This window comes from Meleagris gallopavo, chromosome 14 (genome assembly GCF_905368555.1).
Source record: "Meleagris gallopavo chromosome 14, MGAL_WU_HG_1.1, whole genome shotgun sequence".
NCBI classification, from domain to species: domain Eukaryota; kingdom Metazoa; phylum Chordata; class Aves; order Galliformes; family Phasianidae; genus Meleagris; species Meleagris gallopavo.
This window is the reverse complement of record NC_139417.1, coordinates 18588841-18605331: the sequence shown is the minus strand read 5'-3', so window position 1 is coordinate 18605331 and position 16491 is coordinate 18588841. Positions and strand designations below refer to the sequence as shown.

Sequence of the window (16491 nt, the reverse complement as noted above, 5' to 3'; positions counted from 1 at the left end):
CCAGCATTGCACGAGACACCCTGCATACACACCTCAAGGCAACTCCTTCTGAGAGCACCCACAGTACCAAGATGCATGTGATCAGCTCATCCTGGGGCAAGCATCACACTTTTCAGGTGCCCTTCCTGAAATCTCCTGGCGCCGTCAGCTCAGCTTTCTGCCTCCATCTCCACTTAAAGAAGGCAAAAATTGACCGAATGAGCATCCCAAAGAGCTGAGCAGAGTGTGGGAGGAGAGAGCAGTGAGCCCCAGCTCCTGGCACATCAACACCGTGTGGGAGAGGAGACAGCAAGTCTGTGCCTCAGCCTGGGTCAGGTCTGGAACTGCAAGGGCAGCAAAATGCAGCTTTGTCTCCAAGAAATAGAGGGCACAGAATAGACACAAAGAACAGAAACAGCATATCCAAAAAAAAAAAAAGAAAAGAAAAAAAGTGTCTCATTAAGCCAAGAGGAGAGAAAACCAGTGACAAATGCACTAGGCTGAAAGGAGATAATGGAAAATGTAAAGAGTATGTACGTTACATGCAGGACTTTGTAATTCTTTACGCCACTGAGTTTGCACTGTTTGGGTGAAACAAAAGAAACCCCCAGTGAGCGCTGCTTTATCTGCATGGTATGGGGAGAAGGCAGCCTTGTGAGCACAGACTTCAGGCTCTGAGACTCCCAACTACATAAAACAAAAAGGGAAAGGAAAAGAAAAGGAGATCAGACTGCGAAATATGACATTATTAAACAATATTATGATACTTCATAGCGTAAAAACACTAAAAAGCAGAATTATTGGGATGTGAGAGTTCTTTCCGCAGATAAATACCTGCTATGGCATTACCTGGTCCAGGGGGAGAAAGCTCTTGCTTGGATAGTTTTTCTAATTTACTCAATTCCTCCCAGTGGGACTTTGGTTTAAAAGAGGTGGGAGCTGCCATAGTACCACGCTGAGAATCTGATCTGTTCTCCCAGGATGTGGAAAAGATGCACCACAGAATGGGGATGAATTGCAATAAATCACCTAAGACATCCCACAGAATGAGTGAAAGATTCTCAGCCAAACAAAAATCATAATCACAGCCGTGTTTTGAGGAGCCCAGATGTCTGGGAATGACCTGGAATTAGCTGTGAATAACTCCTGTAGATCCAACATCCACCTGAACAAAAGTGAATCTAAATAAAGAAATAAAATGTTTTCCTAACAGCTTTTGAAATTTATTTGAAGAAGGTCTCAGCTAAAATAAAACATTCTTAAAGGGAAGTGGAAGACTAGAATGCTTAATACTGGAACAGTCTAAGCATGAGGGAATGACACAGCAGCTCATTAGGAATGGTTCACAGAACAATCTTATCAGCAAAAAAGATTTTCTCCCTATATTTTAAGAAAGTATCCATTTAATAGGAAAATTAATTCAGAGCGTTGGCTAAATGAACCCTGGAGACTTGGCGGAGTTACAGCAAACTTATAGGGTTCTCAAGTCCCAGTTTCTGCCCCAGATGAATCTGTCATGACTCACAGGGGAATCTTGACCCCGTAGCTCTCCCCCGTCAGCCCAGCACAGTGGGTTGATGTCTCCCAGAGTCCCCACTGGGCATCCCATCCAGATCTACGGATTGCTAAATGGAGTGATGGTGCACGATCCCTGCACAGCCTCAGCACCCAGCACACAGCCGTGCTGCTGGAGAATGGAAACAGAGACTTCACATCTTCATTGGTACTGCCACCACTTCATCCCAGAAAAGTGTGGATGGTTTCTGTTTGAGAAACACGTGGAATTTTGCTGTAAGTCCTCTTTTTGGGCAGCGCAGCAGTTTTTAATAATCTGCCATCTGATTTTTTCTAGAACTGAAATAACCGCATTCGTTTGAAATTGAAAGCTGAAACATTTCATTTTCTTTCTTAAATATGGGCTTTTGTGCTAGTGATGGGAAAGGCTCCAAAGGGTTTGCAAGTCAGGTTTTCATTTAGATAAGCTTGCCTTGGCCAGAGTAGTTATTTCAGCTTATCCTCAGCATCACAAGAGTCTCCGCTCAGCTGCCCAGGGCTGGAATCCTCCTAAGGAGGGCTCTCCTCATGGGTGTCAGCACATCTAAAACATGTGACACATACAGTGAGATTGTCCTTTCTACACAGAAATGCACAAAGGCACTGTAAAATTCTTCTTTCTCAATACTTATCAACCCCACTTTAATCCAAAATTGCTTTGACAATAATATTTCCAACGTCTCCTTTCATGAAAGCTGCTATTTTTAACCAACACAGCAGAATTTGATCCAAAGTTAATTAAAGTGATAGGAAACAGAATAATTTGATTACTATAATTTATGACAACCCGTAAAGGAGCCAAAGTCTGTATCTGTGTTTGCATTAGCATCAAGAAGAAGAGTGATCTACTCACTGCGCTGATTTTCTATTTAGCACTTCCTTCAGGAACTTACCCAGCTCTTGCATGCGTTCCATATGTCCATATGTCTGCCTTCACAGTGACTTCTGCAGGAGAAATGATGTACTGACTATGCCTGTAAATTCTGCTGTTGGCCACTGCTAACCCTGGTTTGCGAAGGGGGATCAAGTTGTTAGCCCAAAAATAGACAGAAGTTAGGAAGAAAACAAACCAAGCAAAACCAAAGAAACAAAACCCAAAGCAGAGGATCTCCAGTTCCTTCAGCCTATTCCAGGATTTGCTCGTGTTGGCAATCTGGGTCCCCCATATCCCTATGTTTCAAATAACACACAAAGTGTGCAGCCTTGTAGCACAAAGATCCATGATTTAATTATGCTTCGTTAAGCAAAGTTCAACGCTCAGAGATGGAAGCTACAAATAAATATGCAGTCCCCTGGACAGAAACTGGTGAGGCATACAATAAACATGTAATAAATCCCAAAGCCGTTTGACAAGCCAGAAGAAAGTCAATCTTGTGTAAAAGGTACACATTTAGTCCTGGATTATCATCAGTCTTCTGGATTCTGCAATCTTCAAAGATTGCAGAATATAAATGGATGTGTTTTGGGCACATGTTTCACATGGCTCTTCTATTATCTGACCATGGTGGTCCTTGCTACACTGCTGGTCATTGGCCACCAGACAGAACTGCTGTAGGGAAAGCACTGCAACTCACAACTTTATGACACTGTTACCACTTGCTTTAAAAAACATGAAATATGTGAGGAATTGGAGGAAATTAAGCTCCTTAAATGCCATTCTACTTTTGTATTTGCATGTAAAAACACCTACTTGTAAAGACCTTCTTAAAAAATAAAAATTACTTCTGCAACATTTTTTCACAGATCGTGCTGCTTTCTGCACCCATTTTTATTTTAAAATCTTTATCATTATTATTCTAACATGAAAGGAAGAGTTGTTTTGTATTTAAGTGCTTTTATTGCTAAATCTCTCGTTTTAGGAAATCATATGTTTTCTGCCTGCAGCTGAGGGCTTGTTTTGTTTCACAATGCGCTTTGGAGAAACCTTTGGCTTCAAACCAAACTATACATATCAACATTTATATAAATCCTATGTATTATCCACTAAATCAATGAAAGCCCTTCTGCAATGGTTTATGGATAAGCTCTTTTGATCAAGAAACTTTCAAAAACTGCACATTTATATTCATCCAGTGCATTTACAACAGCTTTGTATTATTCATACAACAGCCATTGCAAAGTAGGTTTCCACCAGCACTACCTTTCCATGTGGCAGTTGTAGGGAAAATAAAAACAAAAAAAGCAGTTCTAGCCCACATAACTTTATGGTCAACCATATGGAAGCATTGTGTGCACTTCTTGGTGGACATTTCAGCTCATAAGAATGGAAGAGGAGATGGGGGCACAGGGCAACACTCACTGCTGCTTTCCTTCTGTGTCTGGTCCCACCTCCAGACCCCCAGGGCTGAGCCTTCTGCATTCAGTTCAGTGGGAGAAATTGGCTTCATTGTGCCACGTTGGGGTTTTTTGCAAACACAGCCTGGAAAGGAGCCAGGAAGCTTGCTGTGGAACTGGAGTGGTCATAAAAGGAGACAATTCAAATAAATTTCCCCAAAATCTTCTTGCATAGGTACTGATTCTAGTGGGTCAGCTGGGATTACATTATCTTAATTGCTTATTGCTGACCTTTTTGAAAGTCTCTAGTGATGCTGCTTGGCTTCGATACTGTTTGAGTTATAAGAGGTCATTGATCGTTTATGGAAATGGCTTCTGTAGTCAAATTGCATAAATGCTTTCAATTCCTGCTAATAGCAGAGAGCAAGATACACTTTTCTCCCCCAAACTACAAAGGCAATCCAACTCCCTTCGCATCCCATGGTTCTGAATTCTTTTGATTCACATCTAGTTTATTATAGATACTGCTGGCAGAAAAAAAAATAAAACAGCATTGAGATAACTGAAAATAGTCTTTAATTAACACGGAGACACTATTGAACTTGCAGCATAAGGAATGATGATGTGAACACAGTCCCATGCTCCAGCATAGAGGCAACAACATAACAGTAATTACAAGAGCACTTCCAATGGATCTGTACCTTCAAGGAATTTCTCAGGTAGGACATTTCCCAAAGTAACCTGCTTGGATTCTGAAGCTGGTCAAATTGAATTTGTCTCCAAGAATTAACGTAGAGGCAAATTTTCGTAGTACAGACAGCATTTATTTCTCCCTTCTCTTCCCAACTTCTCTGTGCTTTTTCACTTCCATCGTGTTACTGCCGCGTGTTAACATGGAAGCAATCTTCAAGCCAGCCCTCCATTTTAATTAAAGTGCGTCAGCAACGACTTTTTGTCGCAGAGCTGAAGTTCCTTTGGTGAAAGAGAATTCTACACAGCAAAAACAAAACGTGAGTTAACGTGACTCATTCCCAGCCTATTGATTTTGGTGCACTGCAAATAGCCAAGCACTCACGTTAGGGCTGAACACGGAGTGCTGAGGCCGTATGACACGTGAGCACTGATGGCACTTAGGAGCTGATGAAAGAATTCATTGCTTTGGCAGCAGTGTTGGTGGTTGGCTCCATCCTCGGTGGCATGGGGTAGCTGAGAGGCGCAGAAGAAATGCTGAAAATACGATGTTCCCTTCCCAGACATTGGTACATCCGAGATATTTCCACCAAGTGTTTCTGGAGGAAATGATCCCAGCCCTGTAGTTGCATGGAAGGGGCAGGGAAGGTAAAGGGTGCAGTGCTGGATGTCCGCTTTTAATCTCCAATTCCATTTGAAGTAATTACCCTGACAATAAGCAAGTGTAGTAACCCTGTTTTGCAGGAAGCTAGGGAGAAAACGTCCATAAAGAATTAGGACTTCCCTGAAATGAACTCCTGCTTTTTCCTCCATGTTCAAAACCACGTTTCTCTCTTATAGGAGGTCTCATTTCTCAGCAAAATCACAGCAATTACTGCTCATTCTTGGGTAAAGATTTCTGTTTTTATTGGCTGGTGCCAGTCATTATTTAAAAGTAGTTCTGGTTCACATCACCAAAAGTAATGGAAAGTTACCTTTAATGCCATCATTTACCATTTGTTCCTATTGTAACGGAACATCTGCTTGCTGATTCTTCTTGCAAGGTTAATGGTCACTGCAAAAAAAAAAAAAAAAGATGAATGCAATACACAGTGACTTCAGAGGGCAAGAAAATCCTCTCTTCATTCCTTTTAATTAAATGTTACAGAAATTAGAGGCTACCACATCTCACGGGCTGTCAGAGTGAAGCCCACAGTCCTAAAGATCAGACAAATGTAATAATTTAAATAAAAGCTGACTATGTTTCATCAATGAGAGTCAGTAGCCTTTGCAGGGAGAAAGGAATGCCTGTATTTCTGCTGCCTTCCCCCTGGCCTTTGGAGCAACACAACTCTGTGCAGAACTGTGTAATTGCTCATTGTTCTTCCAGCTCCTCCCGGACGATCCTCTTGGAAATAGCCTCTCTGAAAACAACATCTTTCAGCAAAAGCTCAAACGAAGATGCGGGGAGGAGGTTGTTCTTAAATCTATTGTGAAAGACAGAGATTTCGAAGTATTGATTTTTCATATTTCTGCTCTTCCCAGTCTTTTTGTCACAAACATCAAACGGAATGGCTCTACGCTTTGCTCATTTTAGCTGTGGTCTGGCCAGATTTCTGTAATCTTCTGAAAGCTTGAAAGCGTGAAAGGAACATCAAAATAAAAATTTACCCCAGAAACTTGTGCCCTGAATTTGCAAACAGTGTCCTGTAGAGTCAACATTCTTACATGGTGCTGTAAGTGCTAATTTAAGAGTATTTGTAAGTGATTACAGTGCAGAGAATAACTTCAAGTTCTTAATCAGCATAAACAGTTGTGGAAGGAACTCAAAAACTTCGCAGATGCCTACAAGTTATTCTGTTGGTTCCCTGAAGCCAACCAAGCATGCACTCATCTATTCCAAAGCCAGGCCTTCAGAATGCAAAGCTCACAGGTGTCTGCTTCACTTTTACACTTGCAGTAAAATCTGAAATGGAAAGATACAAAGGAGTGCAAAAACCTCAACTTACGACTTCTTTATGTGATGTGCTACAAAATTCCAACATTTCTTTTCTACTTCAGCCATTTAGTTTTGCTGGTGAAGGCTTTACCTCGCTTCCAAGACCAAATACAGAACAGAGAAAAAGTAAATAAATATAACAAAAAAGAAAAGAAACACAGCAGAATTTCAGCATAGAGACTGCAGCAAGTCCATCTGGCTGCCAGTGCCACAAGCTGTCCTTCATCAGTTCAGCAAAAAGATGCTACTGCGTGGCCAGCAATTGCTGGAAAGGCTGGCATAATGCACACAAAGCACCCTGGATCTATCCAAACTGCCATGGATGAGGATACCTGCTATAAAGCCCCAGTCTGATGGAAGTGATGCAGAACTGGGCTTCAATCAGAGCAGATTCATGACTTCACCATGGAAATTGCCCAGAGCTGAGCTGATGATATTCTTCAACCTGCAGTGCCCAGAGGATGCATTACTCCCCCAGACAAAACTCCAACTTGGAAGCTCACGCAGCCTGAAGAAGAGCAAAGCAGTTCTAGAAATTCAGTTTAAACAAGATAAAATCTGTCCCATTTGCAGTGCCAATTTCTACTTAAACATTCTTATTTCTCACAAAGGCAACAAGACCAAAATCTGGACCCAGAATTTCCATCAGCTCTTTGAATGCTAATCTAAGCTTCTAAAATATCCAAGTATATCTACAAGCAAAGCTCAGATTTGAAAAATAACCAGACTTGGCGTTAATATTTCTGCACTCTGAGCTCCAGCCCTCCCCCAGGCAGACCCCAGGGCCTCCATCTGGCCAACGCTCCATCACTGGAGGAATCACTCTTTGTCAGCAGAGCTGGGGCCAGGCTCATGCAGGGCACTCAGCACAGCTCATGATGGCCTCAATCCCAGAGATGGGATGCAGTACCTGAACTCAGGAGAAGTTTGGCCAACTTTTTTTCTGCCACACAACCAAGTTCTTGCCACATAAAGCAAGTTTTTGGAGATTTTACAGAACAACTAATAGAGCCAAAATCCTCAGTAATGTGTTTACAGTGTTGGCACAACCGAATGGGAAATCCAGTGACCAGCAAGTTGAAACGTTGCAGACAGTGAGATCAGCACACAGCAGCCAGCTTCAACAAATTGTGCTGTTATAGCCATGCTCTGCCGCAGTGAGATGTCAGAATTCCTACAGCATCACATGAGCTATTTAATACTGACTACTGTCTTACAACTTCTTTGGTATATTATGGGAATTTACAAGGTAAGTGGCAAGACAAGCCCCTTTGAGCAATGGTTAGCACCTGTGCTTCACATGCTTGGGCAGGATGTGGTAAGTGCAAACGGATTAAGGAAAGCCAGCACTGGTGTGCCCATTTGGACCGGATGCCCTTGATGTTGCAGCTGCTGACATCTCAGACATCGCCCCTGGTCACTCACTCATGAAAAGCAATCCTACTGCTGGAGCTGCAGTCAATCCCACAATTCATTTTCTGGCAGATACGTATTTTTTGCCACTTACGTGTGACATGCAGAACACAGGATCACATTGAAATGTTTTGCCCAGCTGAAATCTACGCGGTGCCCTTCGCAGCAAAACGGTTTAAAATTCTATTGGATATTTGGGAAAGACTAATTTTTCAGAGGCGACTGCTTCAAAAGAGGAGCTTGTCTTGCAGCCTTCTGATTGTTTTTGTTATGTACAGGTCTTATCTCCTAGCACTTCGTATTAGCAGTTATTTTAATTAAGCTTCCCAAAAAACTAATTTCAGGATTTTCATTTCATTGCTTTCATTCACTGAAGGAGTGCCAGACGATGCTTTTTAAAGATTTAGGAGCTTCTTTTAGATTGGTACACCAACATAAGTTGTGGAGCTACCCTAGGTAGTTCAGAGTTAATACAAACACTGACAAAAATTTAGGACTTTTTACAGCAACAAAAATCTCCAGGAATTTTATTATACAGGACAGTCACCTGCCTGGCAATTAACCAGTAATTAATTACTTTGAGAGACTCACTCGATTGCTCGAGAATGGGATGACTGCTCCCTTAGCATGTTAAGCAAAGACCAAGGCTTTGAAGTAGAGCAAGGCAACCTCATAAAACCTTCGCAAACGGTTCCTATGGCTTCAGGTTTGGGTCCTCAGCTCCAGCACCAATGGGCACGTGGCCATTTCCATTACTTACTGGAAAGATCTCTGTTGTCACTTCACTGTGGTGGTACTTGACAATACTGCTCTTGCACAGCAATCCCCATGTGCAGCATGCTTCACAAATAAAATACAACCCCTGCATTACTATTTTGCAAAGTAAATTACAGGATTCACATTTCCAGACAGGCTTTCACAGGGAGGAATTAACCTTCTGTATTTTGTTTTGTGTCAGCGGTTTTGCACATATAATCATTTATGAATGAAAAAGCATCGACTTTAACATTAAGATAAATTTGAGTGGACCGTTCGAAGGCTTTGGTAAGCAGGCAAGATATACATAAAACAAATATGTCATGTATCTTATTATTACTGAGCTTTTCTCCCTACTTATTTTGCATTTAATTCTCTCAAGTGAAACAAATAGGGCCAGAACATTCAATCTCTGGAAGTAAACCAATGTCCTTTTTATCAAGTAGAAAAAATAAGCTTTTAGATGAGCTATTCTCTGTAGAATAGTTCCTCCACGGGCAAATAAAATCAGTAGGAAAAGTGTGTTATTGAATCATCTTCATGGATGCAATATTCTTCCTTTTATATCTTCTATCTTAAAATATTTCAAAGTAATTCTAGAAATATACAGCGGATTTTTAAAATGATGAGTTAGATACTGACATTTCTATTTAGATTCTGACATTTATATCTGTTTTATTAACTCCAAGCATTTAAACTCCGTGTCCTCACCTTATCTCCTTTTGTTAAATAACATAAAAAAGGATTTTCTAGGGTTTAAGAGAAAACATTTGGTGGCAACAGGAACGTCATATTTGCTCTGACAGATTGTACAGACTAACAGAATGTCTGCATCTTTACTGGAAACTAGAAATTGCTGTTAAAACCCAGGAAAAACGCGTCAAAAGTAATTTTACCTGTGATAAACCAAGGTTAAATTATTAAATAGGTACATTTAACTCTACCTTTTACACACGCAGACACATTACTCTTTTTTGTGCTTAACATAAGTCACTCTTGGCCATCAGATTCTGGTGTCTTGCTGTCCTGTGGGACAACATGGGCAATAAAGACACATTCTGTCTTCCTGCGAGCCACGAAATGGCTCAATCCTGGCTCTTTGCCTTCTGGTCTGAAGAAAAGGACTCACACGACTCTGCTGGTCAGGAGCTGAAGCACATGGTCACAACGGCATCAGTAAAAACCCCCGGTCCCTACCTGGCTTCCTTGGTAAAAGCTCTCCCTCTCCAAAATACACACCCCTGCTTTATTACTGTTTCCAGCCACATTCTCTCTGACAGTGCTACCTGTGTACTCTCATGGAGCACTCAGCTGTGCTGCTGTTTGAAGGCAGGGGATGCTTTTTTCATTTTCAGACCTGTCAGAGGGTAAATTTGAATTTTGTTGTTTTTTTTTTTGTTGTTGTTGTTTTTATTTTTGTTTTTGTTTTTTAAGGTACCTCAATATTCAGTGTTACCACAACAGTCTTCTGCAGCTCTGGATGCTTTGGACCAAATTCAGTTTAGTCCAGTGCTTCTGGCCAGCTCTCCACCTCCTCTCCCTCCCTACACACTCCATGCCTTGGTCCTGGAGGTACCCAAGGACGCACTGAGGACTGTTCCTTGTGCAAATTTCACCTTTTGTTTTGAAGCCTCACCAATGCGAACACTGGCACATGCATCACTGAGCAATAGCCCCACTGCATTGAGTGGATACTACAAACATTTTAAGTGACTGCTTTGCCTTTGTGCTCAATTATACGACTTCAGCAGCAATAGCAACCACCAACCAGAGCAAATGGAAAGCAGAAATCAGAGGTGTGCATCGTGCAATTGTAGCAGAGATGGGAAACTGAGCCCAAGTGTCTCTCACCCTCCCCTTTCCCTCTCCTCCAGCTCAGACACTGCCATTGCAGCAGAGCAGGAGCCCCACAGGAGCAGCACACGGCTCTCCCTGCCCTTGACCACATGGTGCTGGCTCTGCCCGCAGCCACAGCAGCACTAAATTCTCTTTTCAGGCTACTTGGCAGAACTAATCTCTTTTAATCTGCCCTCTTTATGGCATTTCTTTGGCCTGACAAAACTCCAATTTATTGACTGTCAGGAAAGACCACAAGGCCTATATCTTTCTTCAGCACTTCACTTTCTTCAGCAGCATTGAGTGGCGAGGGAATGAAAGGTAAAGGAAGCATTTTTCCCCCTTAAGCTGCATAGGATTGGATAGCATTATGTCAACACTTAACATTAAAACAATAAGATACTTACATCTACCTGAAAAATTAAGGACTGTTTCCTTCAAGCAACATTCATCTTGATATAATCAAGAGAGAGAGTGGCACGGAAGAGGAGAGCTGGAAATAAATAACTTTTATACCAAAATCAACAGCTGCTTGTCTGCCTGCACCGGTAAGGACCAGGCTGGGCTGGGCATGGTTCTGTTTTGCCTCACTTTCTATAACACTTATTAGAGCCATCAGGATGTGAGTGGGTTTAGCACCCTCCATGTTTTTCAGGGAGAAAAGACAGAGACATCACATCAGGGCTGCATGACAGCTCCCTGGATTAGTCCCAGGGCTGTGGCTGTATTGATTCCCTCCCCAACACCATCTCTTGTGAAGAAGCGGCTGGATGGAGAGATCGAAAGGGAGAGGGACCTGAGAATTCATAGGACAGAAATAATTACCCTGCAGTCTGAAAATCTATTTCTTGTTTGGTTTTTGGTTTTGATTTTATTTTTATTTTTTACTAAATCTGGCAAGACTACATAACTAATTACCATATAAGCAATAAGATTAATTCTTAAAGGTCTTCAGTAAGATGTGCATGGGCATAATATTGTGAAGGGCAACAGATAAATATCAACAGCTTTGGCACAAACAGATGAGGAAATGAAGGTGACTGCTGCTGACCCAGCGATTCACTGAAGGTCACAGCCTGCAGCAGGAGCTCAAAGGGGCCCCCAATGCTTTCAGCACCGATTTGGAGCTTTAACCAGCTCATCTTTTCTCCCCTAATTCCCTGAACCAATTCTACCACTCATCACAGGATAGAAGCTGGAATTTAAATGCAGTTACATACCATGTTTAACATCTCACCCCGAAGGATTGAATGGAATTAACCCAAATAAAGTTATTCAAGTATTGCAGAGCCGGTACCTGAATGAGCAGTGTTTGAAGGCAACACCCTGCAATGGGGAGATCTTCTGTCTGCTCTGTGTTCCTGTTGCATCCATAAATCGTAAACACGAGGCAAAACTACTGCAAAGCCTCGATGAGGCTGGGAGTTGAAAACGATCTGTTTTGGTCTGCTGGTTTGAAAATGGTTTTCTTGATGAAACTCATGAGTCCACCGGAGACTGAGACACAGATGGATGAGCCGAGCATATGATAAACCTGCTGCAAGAGTTTGTAGTTAATTGCCCATCATCTTTTTTGTCTCACCATAAAAAATTTCACGCCCACCTTACACAGTAAAGGTAACCGGAGTGTCATAAACCATTTGTCTCCTGTGCTTTCTTTTCTGCATTATCCGATCGGTCTCGTAGTTAGAATGCTGTTGAGACAAGACAAATTTGCTGAGCCTTTTTACTGATGAAGAGCACTGCACCCTTTATCAAATGATCTCCATTCTCTAATGAGAAGAAACACCTTCCAAAGTCATTTGCATACTAATATCTTTATTTCTAAAACAATAAGCTGGCTGCAGCTCAGAGCCCTCCGTCAGAATAAAATGATTTCATTTGCATGAACAAAGCGTGGAGAGCTCACAAGGAAAACATGCCCCTTGCCAGGGAAATGGAGGGTACCCTACGCTCAGCAGAAGTAGCAGCTGGGGCCCGAGGCAGTGTGGGAGCACCCAGCATGGAGGGGTGGGGATCCCACCTAGAGGGACACCTGGTGGGCAAGCTACGGACAAGAGGCCTTAGAAAGGAGATCTGATGCCACAGATACCATCTGTGCTGCTAAAATGCATTTATCACTGCCTACATTTCTCCCTCTCTCTGGTTTTATTATTGCTTGGGCAGAAAATATTGCAGAAACAGGTCATTGCAGGGCAGAGCAGCAGTCCTCCTCTGAGCAATAGGAAAGACAAAAGGGTATCTAACAACAGCACTTCCAAACCTGCATTCAAAAGCCAACATTTTCACTTGGATGCCAAAAAGGCTGCACTTTCCTGCAGCACACAAACAGTGTCGGGGTCTCCTCCTGCCTTCCAGCACTGCTGTGCACCCACAAAGGGAAGAGAAAAATTACCTTCCCTGTACCACATCCATCCAGAGAAAGTGGAAACCCTCTCTGGATTCCAGCAGTGTTTGCCAGCCGGCTGTGTAGTAGCTCCCAGAAGATGCGGTGATGGCAGAGCTCCCCAGAAACCAGCTTTTCTTCAGCAACCAGACAATCTAAGGAGAAACAAGCCAAGTCTAATGAGCAGCTAAAGGAATTAGCCCGCATTTCCCAGAGATGCTTTAGAATTCACCATTTAAATCTTTGGCAAATAGGTTTTGCCTGCTGCTCTCTCTGCATTGATCCACATATCCTCCACAGCAGCAGCCAACAGAGGGGAGCAGGAGCACAGTGCCCATCACTCCGCTGCTGGCAGGGGCCCTGCTGAGCGCTGGGCATTGGAGGTGGCTGAATGGGAGCAGAATAGGAGAGGAGCAAGCTCTTCTGGCAGCCTCCATGCAGCCCATCCTCATGCACCAGCACTGGTGATCAAAGCAAGGCCTGTATTATTCATCCAAGACTGTGCCTGTTTTAAGCACTTGGGAATGACTAAAAATAGTCAACTGTTGAAGTAAGGCCTAGGTTTGAAATAATGCTGTTAGCATTCTTTCACATCGATCTCTTACGGGTTCCTGTGAAAGTGAATTACAGATTACTGAGGAGCCATTCCACATTATGTATGTTTTCTTCTGACTGTATTAAAACAAGCATTAAATTGAAGGTTTTTTTTCCCATATCTTTCAAAAGGCTGCCACCATATGGGGACTGGTTTTAATACAAGGATCATCTTTGGGTTTATTGCAACTAGGTCTTACTGCAGCATCCTCTCCTTGTATTAAATGGGACAGGACAGCAGGCCAGAGAAGGAGCCGTGATACCACACAAGCAATAATTACACATAAATTGTTCCATGCCATGAAGATCTTAGGGCTGTAATAAGCTTCTTCTTTAAAAATCTGTATTTACTTCAAAAACGTAATTTTTTCATTTGAGCTATAAGCAGTTCATTGTGCATTTGGAACAGTATAATCTGAACTCTTCTGTAGCTTGACTAAAACCACCAACACTCCACCTCCATTCTTTAAGAGATTTCTGTCACCAATCTACATTTTGCCCCTTTACAAACCTTAATATCCATAATGCAGTAGCACCTGTTGGACCTGCACACGATGGATAAGCAGAGAACTCCCTTGTGATGCTGCTCTTCAGCTTCCTTCTGCTCGCAGTCAGACTCAAAGGACTAACAGAGACAAAGCTGTGCCCTGCCTGGATGACCACAACCACAGAGTGGTCCCTCCTGCTCCCCTCACTGCCCTGATGTGGGCACTGCCCCACTGAGTAACATGCAGCCCTGTAGACGCCTCTCCAGTTAAAAACTTCTCTTTTACCTGAGCACTCATTTTACCGTTTGCATGGCTTCAAGATGGCATCCACCTCATCTGCATGAATTTGAAATTCAGAAAGGGCAATTAGAACGCATACAGGATGAGAAAACAAAGCAAGGGGAAGGAGCTCCTGCCACAGCCCTGGAGTAGGTGGGCAGCCAGGCAGGCAGGAGGCTGTGGCTGGACCTGCCAGGATGCTGCCAGCGAGCTCATGTGCACCAGGCAGCCCTGGAACCACGCTGTGCTGAGAGCAAGGCCAAGTGCACGGGTCCTGTCAGCAGATACAGCCGCTTGCTCCAAATGAGACACGGAAGGGCCACCGCCTGTCCTCATCCAGATGGTGGCAGAGCATTGCTGAAACCCAACCGAGAGGTGCTCACCTGGCGCAGCTCAGCACCAGCAAACATCTCCGTGTCTGTGCTGAGCAAACATCCCTGTCTGGGCTCTGTGCACCTCTGCTGTTTGCACAGCACTGCTTCAAAGTACGACTTGCCAGCCTGCATCATGCCAAAAACCCAGATAATCCAGCTACTGGCAGCATCCCAGTGCTAATACATTTTCAAAGCAGAAACTCGTACAGTTGTTTGATACAGAAACCACCCTGTGTATACAGCAATTTATGAGGAAGCACAGTTTTTGGGAAACAGATTTCCCCTTCTCTTTTAAATGCTGTCCCAACAGAGTCCCAGTAATTTTCCTATGATTAGGAAGATATGCCTTTTGAACCAAGAACAAGGCCTTACATGTGAGGAAAAAAGTAACCTCTCCTCTTCCTTGGAGCAATCATGGAGCTACCCACAGCACCAAGTGGTCAGAGCACCAGAAGAATAAAAATGATGGCTTACTCTGACAAGTGAATTTCTGATGCCATAAACTTATCAATGGGAAAGTGTTGGGTTTTTTCTTCCTGTTTTTTTTTTTTTTTTTTTCTCAGAATGTTGTTGGAAATAAGATACTTCTAATCTTACCAAGTATCCTTCTAGCTTAAATATTTTAAATGAATATAGGAGCAGATGTTTACTTGATATATATAAATAAATACATTCTCTATGCTTCAATGGATCTATATTGATCCTTGCTGCTGAGAATCTGGGCTATAGATTTTAAGTTAGTCTTCCTCTGGCCCAGAGGATACTTTAAATTCTTTTATCCTAATAAGCCTTTTAGAAGGACTTGACTTTTACACCCTCCAGCTTTTCCATATGTAAGGAAATTTATACTTCTACCCTTTACCGCCTGCAGTCAAAGGAAAGCAATAGTGTTGGTATGAGGGTCATTTTTTTAAGCGTTTCACACATTAATAGTTGAGAACTTGAACAGAAACCCCCAGGGCTGCAATCATTGTATGAATGGCCAGATTTAGTCCCCAGGGTGGAACGTGACCTCAACGCTGGATTTACAGCTAGGGTTGATAAGATGCTATTTGGAGCATGGAGTAAATCTTGGTGACATCTTTGCACAGAGAGCAGAACTGGTCTAGCCAAGGAGAAAGAAAAGCCACCAGTATCAGAAGAAAATAACATTTTTTGTAGTTAATGGCAAATAATTTCTCAGTACAGATATGGTACGTAATTAAATGATAAATCAAATTTTCACCAGAACGTGGCCAGGTGCAACTGCATTACGTAGAGCACACAAGCACATAGGTATGCCCACACAAACACCTTGGCAGAACTAAACAGAAGGATGCTGTTAGGCCCAGGGGGAATGGTTTTAAACTCAGACACGGGAGGTTTAGGGTGGATATTAGGAGGAAGTTTTTCCCCCAGAGGGTGGTGAGGCAGTGGAACAGGTTGCCCAAGGAGGCTGTGGATGCCCCATCCCTGGAGGCATTCAAGGCCAGGCTGGATGTGGCTCTGGGCAGCCTGGGCTGCTGGTTGGGGACCTGCACACAGCAGGGGTTGGAACTGGATGAGCACTGTGCTCCTTTGCAACCCAGGCCATTCTATGATTACATGATGCTCTGGGGGTTGGGCATGCTGTCCCAGCTCAGCACAAAACCCCACTTCACCGTGGGCAATTCCCTCCTTCCTGCAGCCATCCCTATCTGCAGCAGGAGATTTTCCCTGCAGCATGCTGTAACCTGCTGGCCCTTCAGGTGTCACCACCCAGCTCCAAGACCAGATTTTGTGCTCTATTTCCACATTCTGATCTGAGATTTTACTTGCCTCATCAATTCAGAATCTCCTTGATAAGCTGATGTGAAGCTTCAGATCGCTCCATCTCTAGAATAGCAGAAGTCCATAAAAGTAATAAATTAA

General features: G+C 43.0%; 1 protein-coding gene across 6 annotated transcripts in view; it reads right to left on the bottom strand.

The window, feature by feature from the left end:
• Window positions 1-4360: 4360 nt before the first annotated feature.
• LOC104913207 (uncharacterized) overlaps window positions 4361-16491 on the bottom strand; it is a 35504-nt gene continuing 23373 nt past the window's right edge. For 2 of the 6 annotated variants that reach the window (XR_014886386.1, XM_085235958.1), the window contains exons 6-8: window positions 12876-13021; window positions 11778-12174; window positions 4361-8728 (exon numbers count right to left, since the gene is read on the bottom strand). Coding sequence is in view for 2 of the 6 variants with exons in the window: in XM_085235958.1 (XP_085092084.1) it covers window positions 12085-12174; window positions 12876-13021 (236 nt within the window). In the remaining 4 variants the exon portion in view is untranslated. The remainder of the gene's footprint in view (window positions 8729-11777; window positions 12175-12875; window positions 13022-16491) is intronic. The other 4 variants (XR_014886387.1, XR_014886384.1, XM_085235959.1 and 1 more) reach the window with 4 other exon arrangements.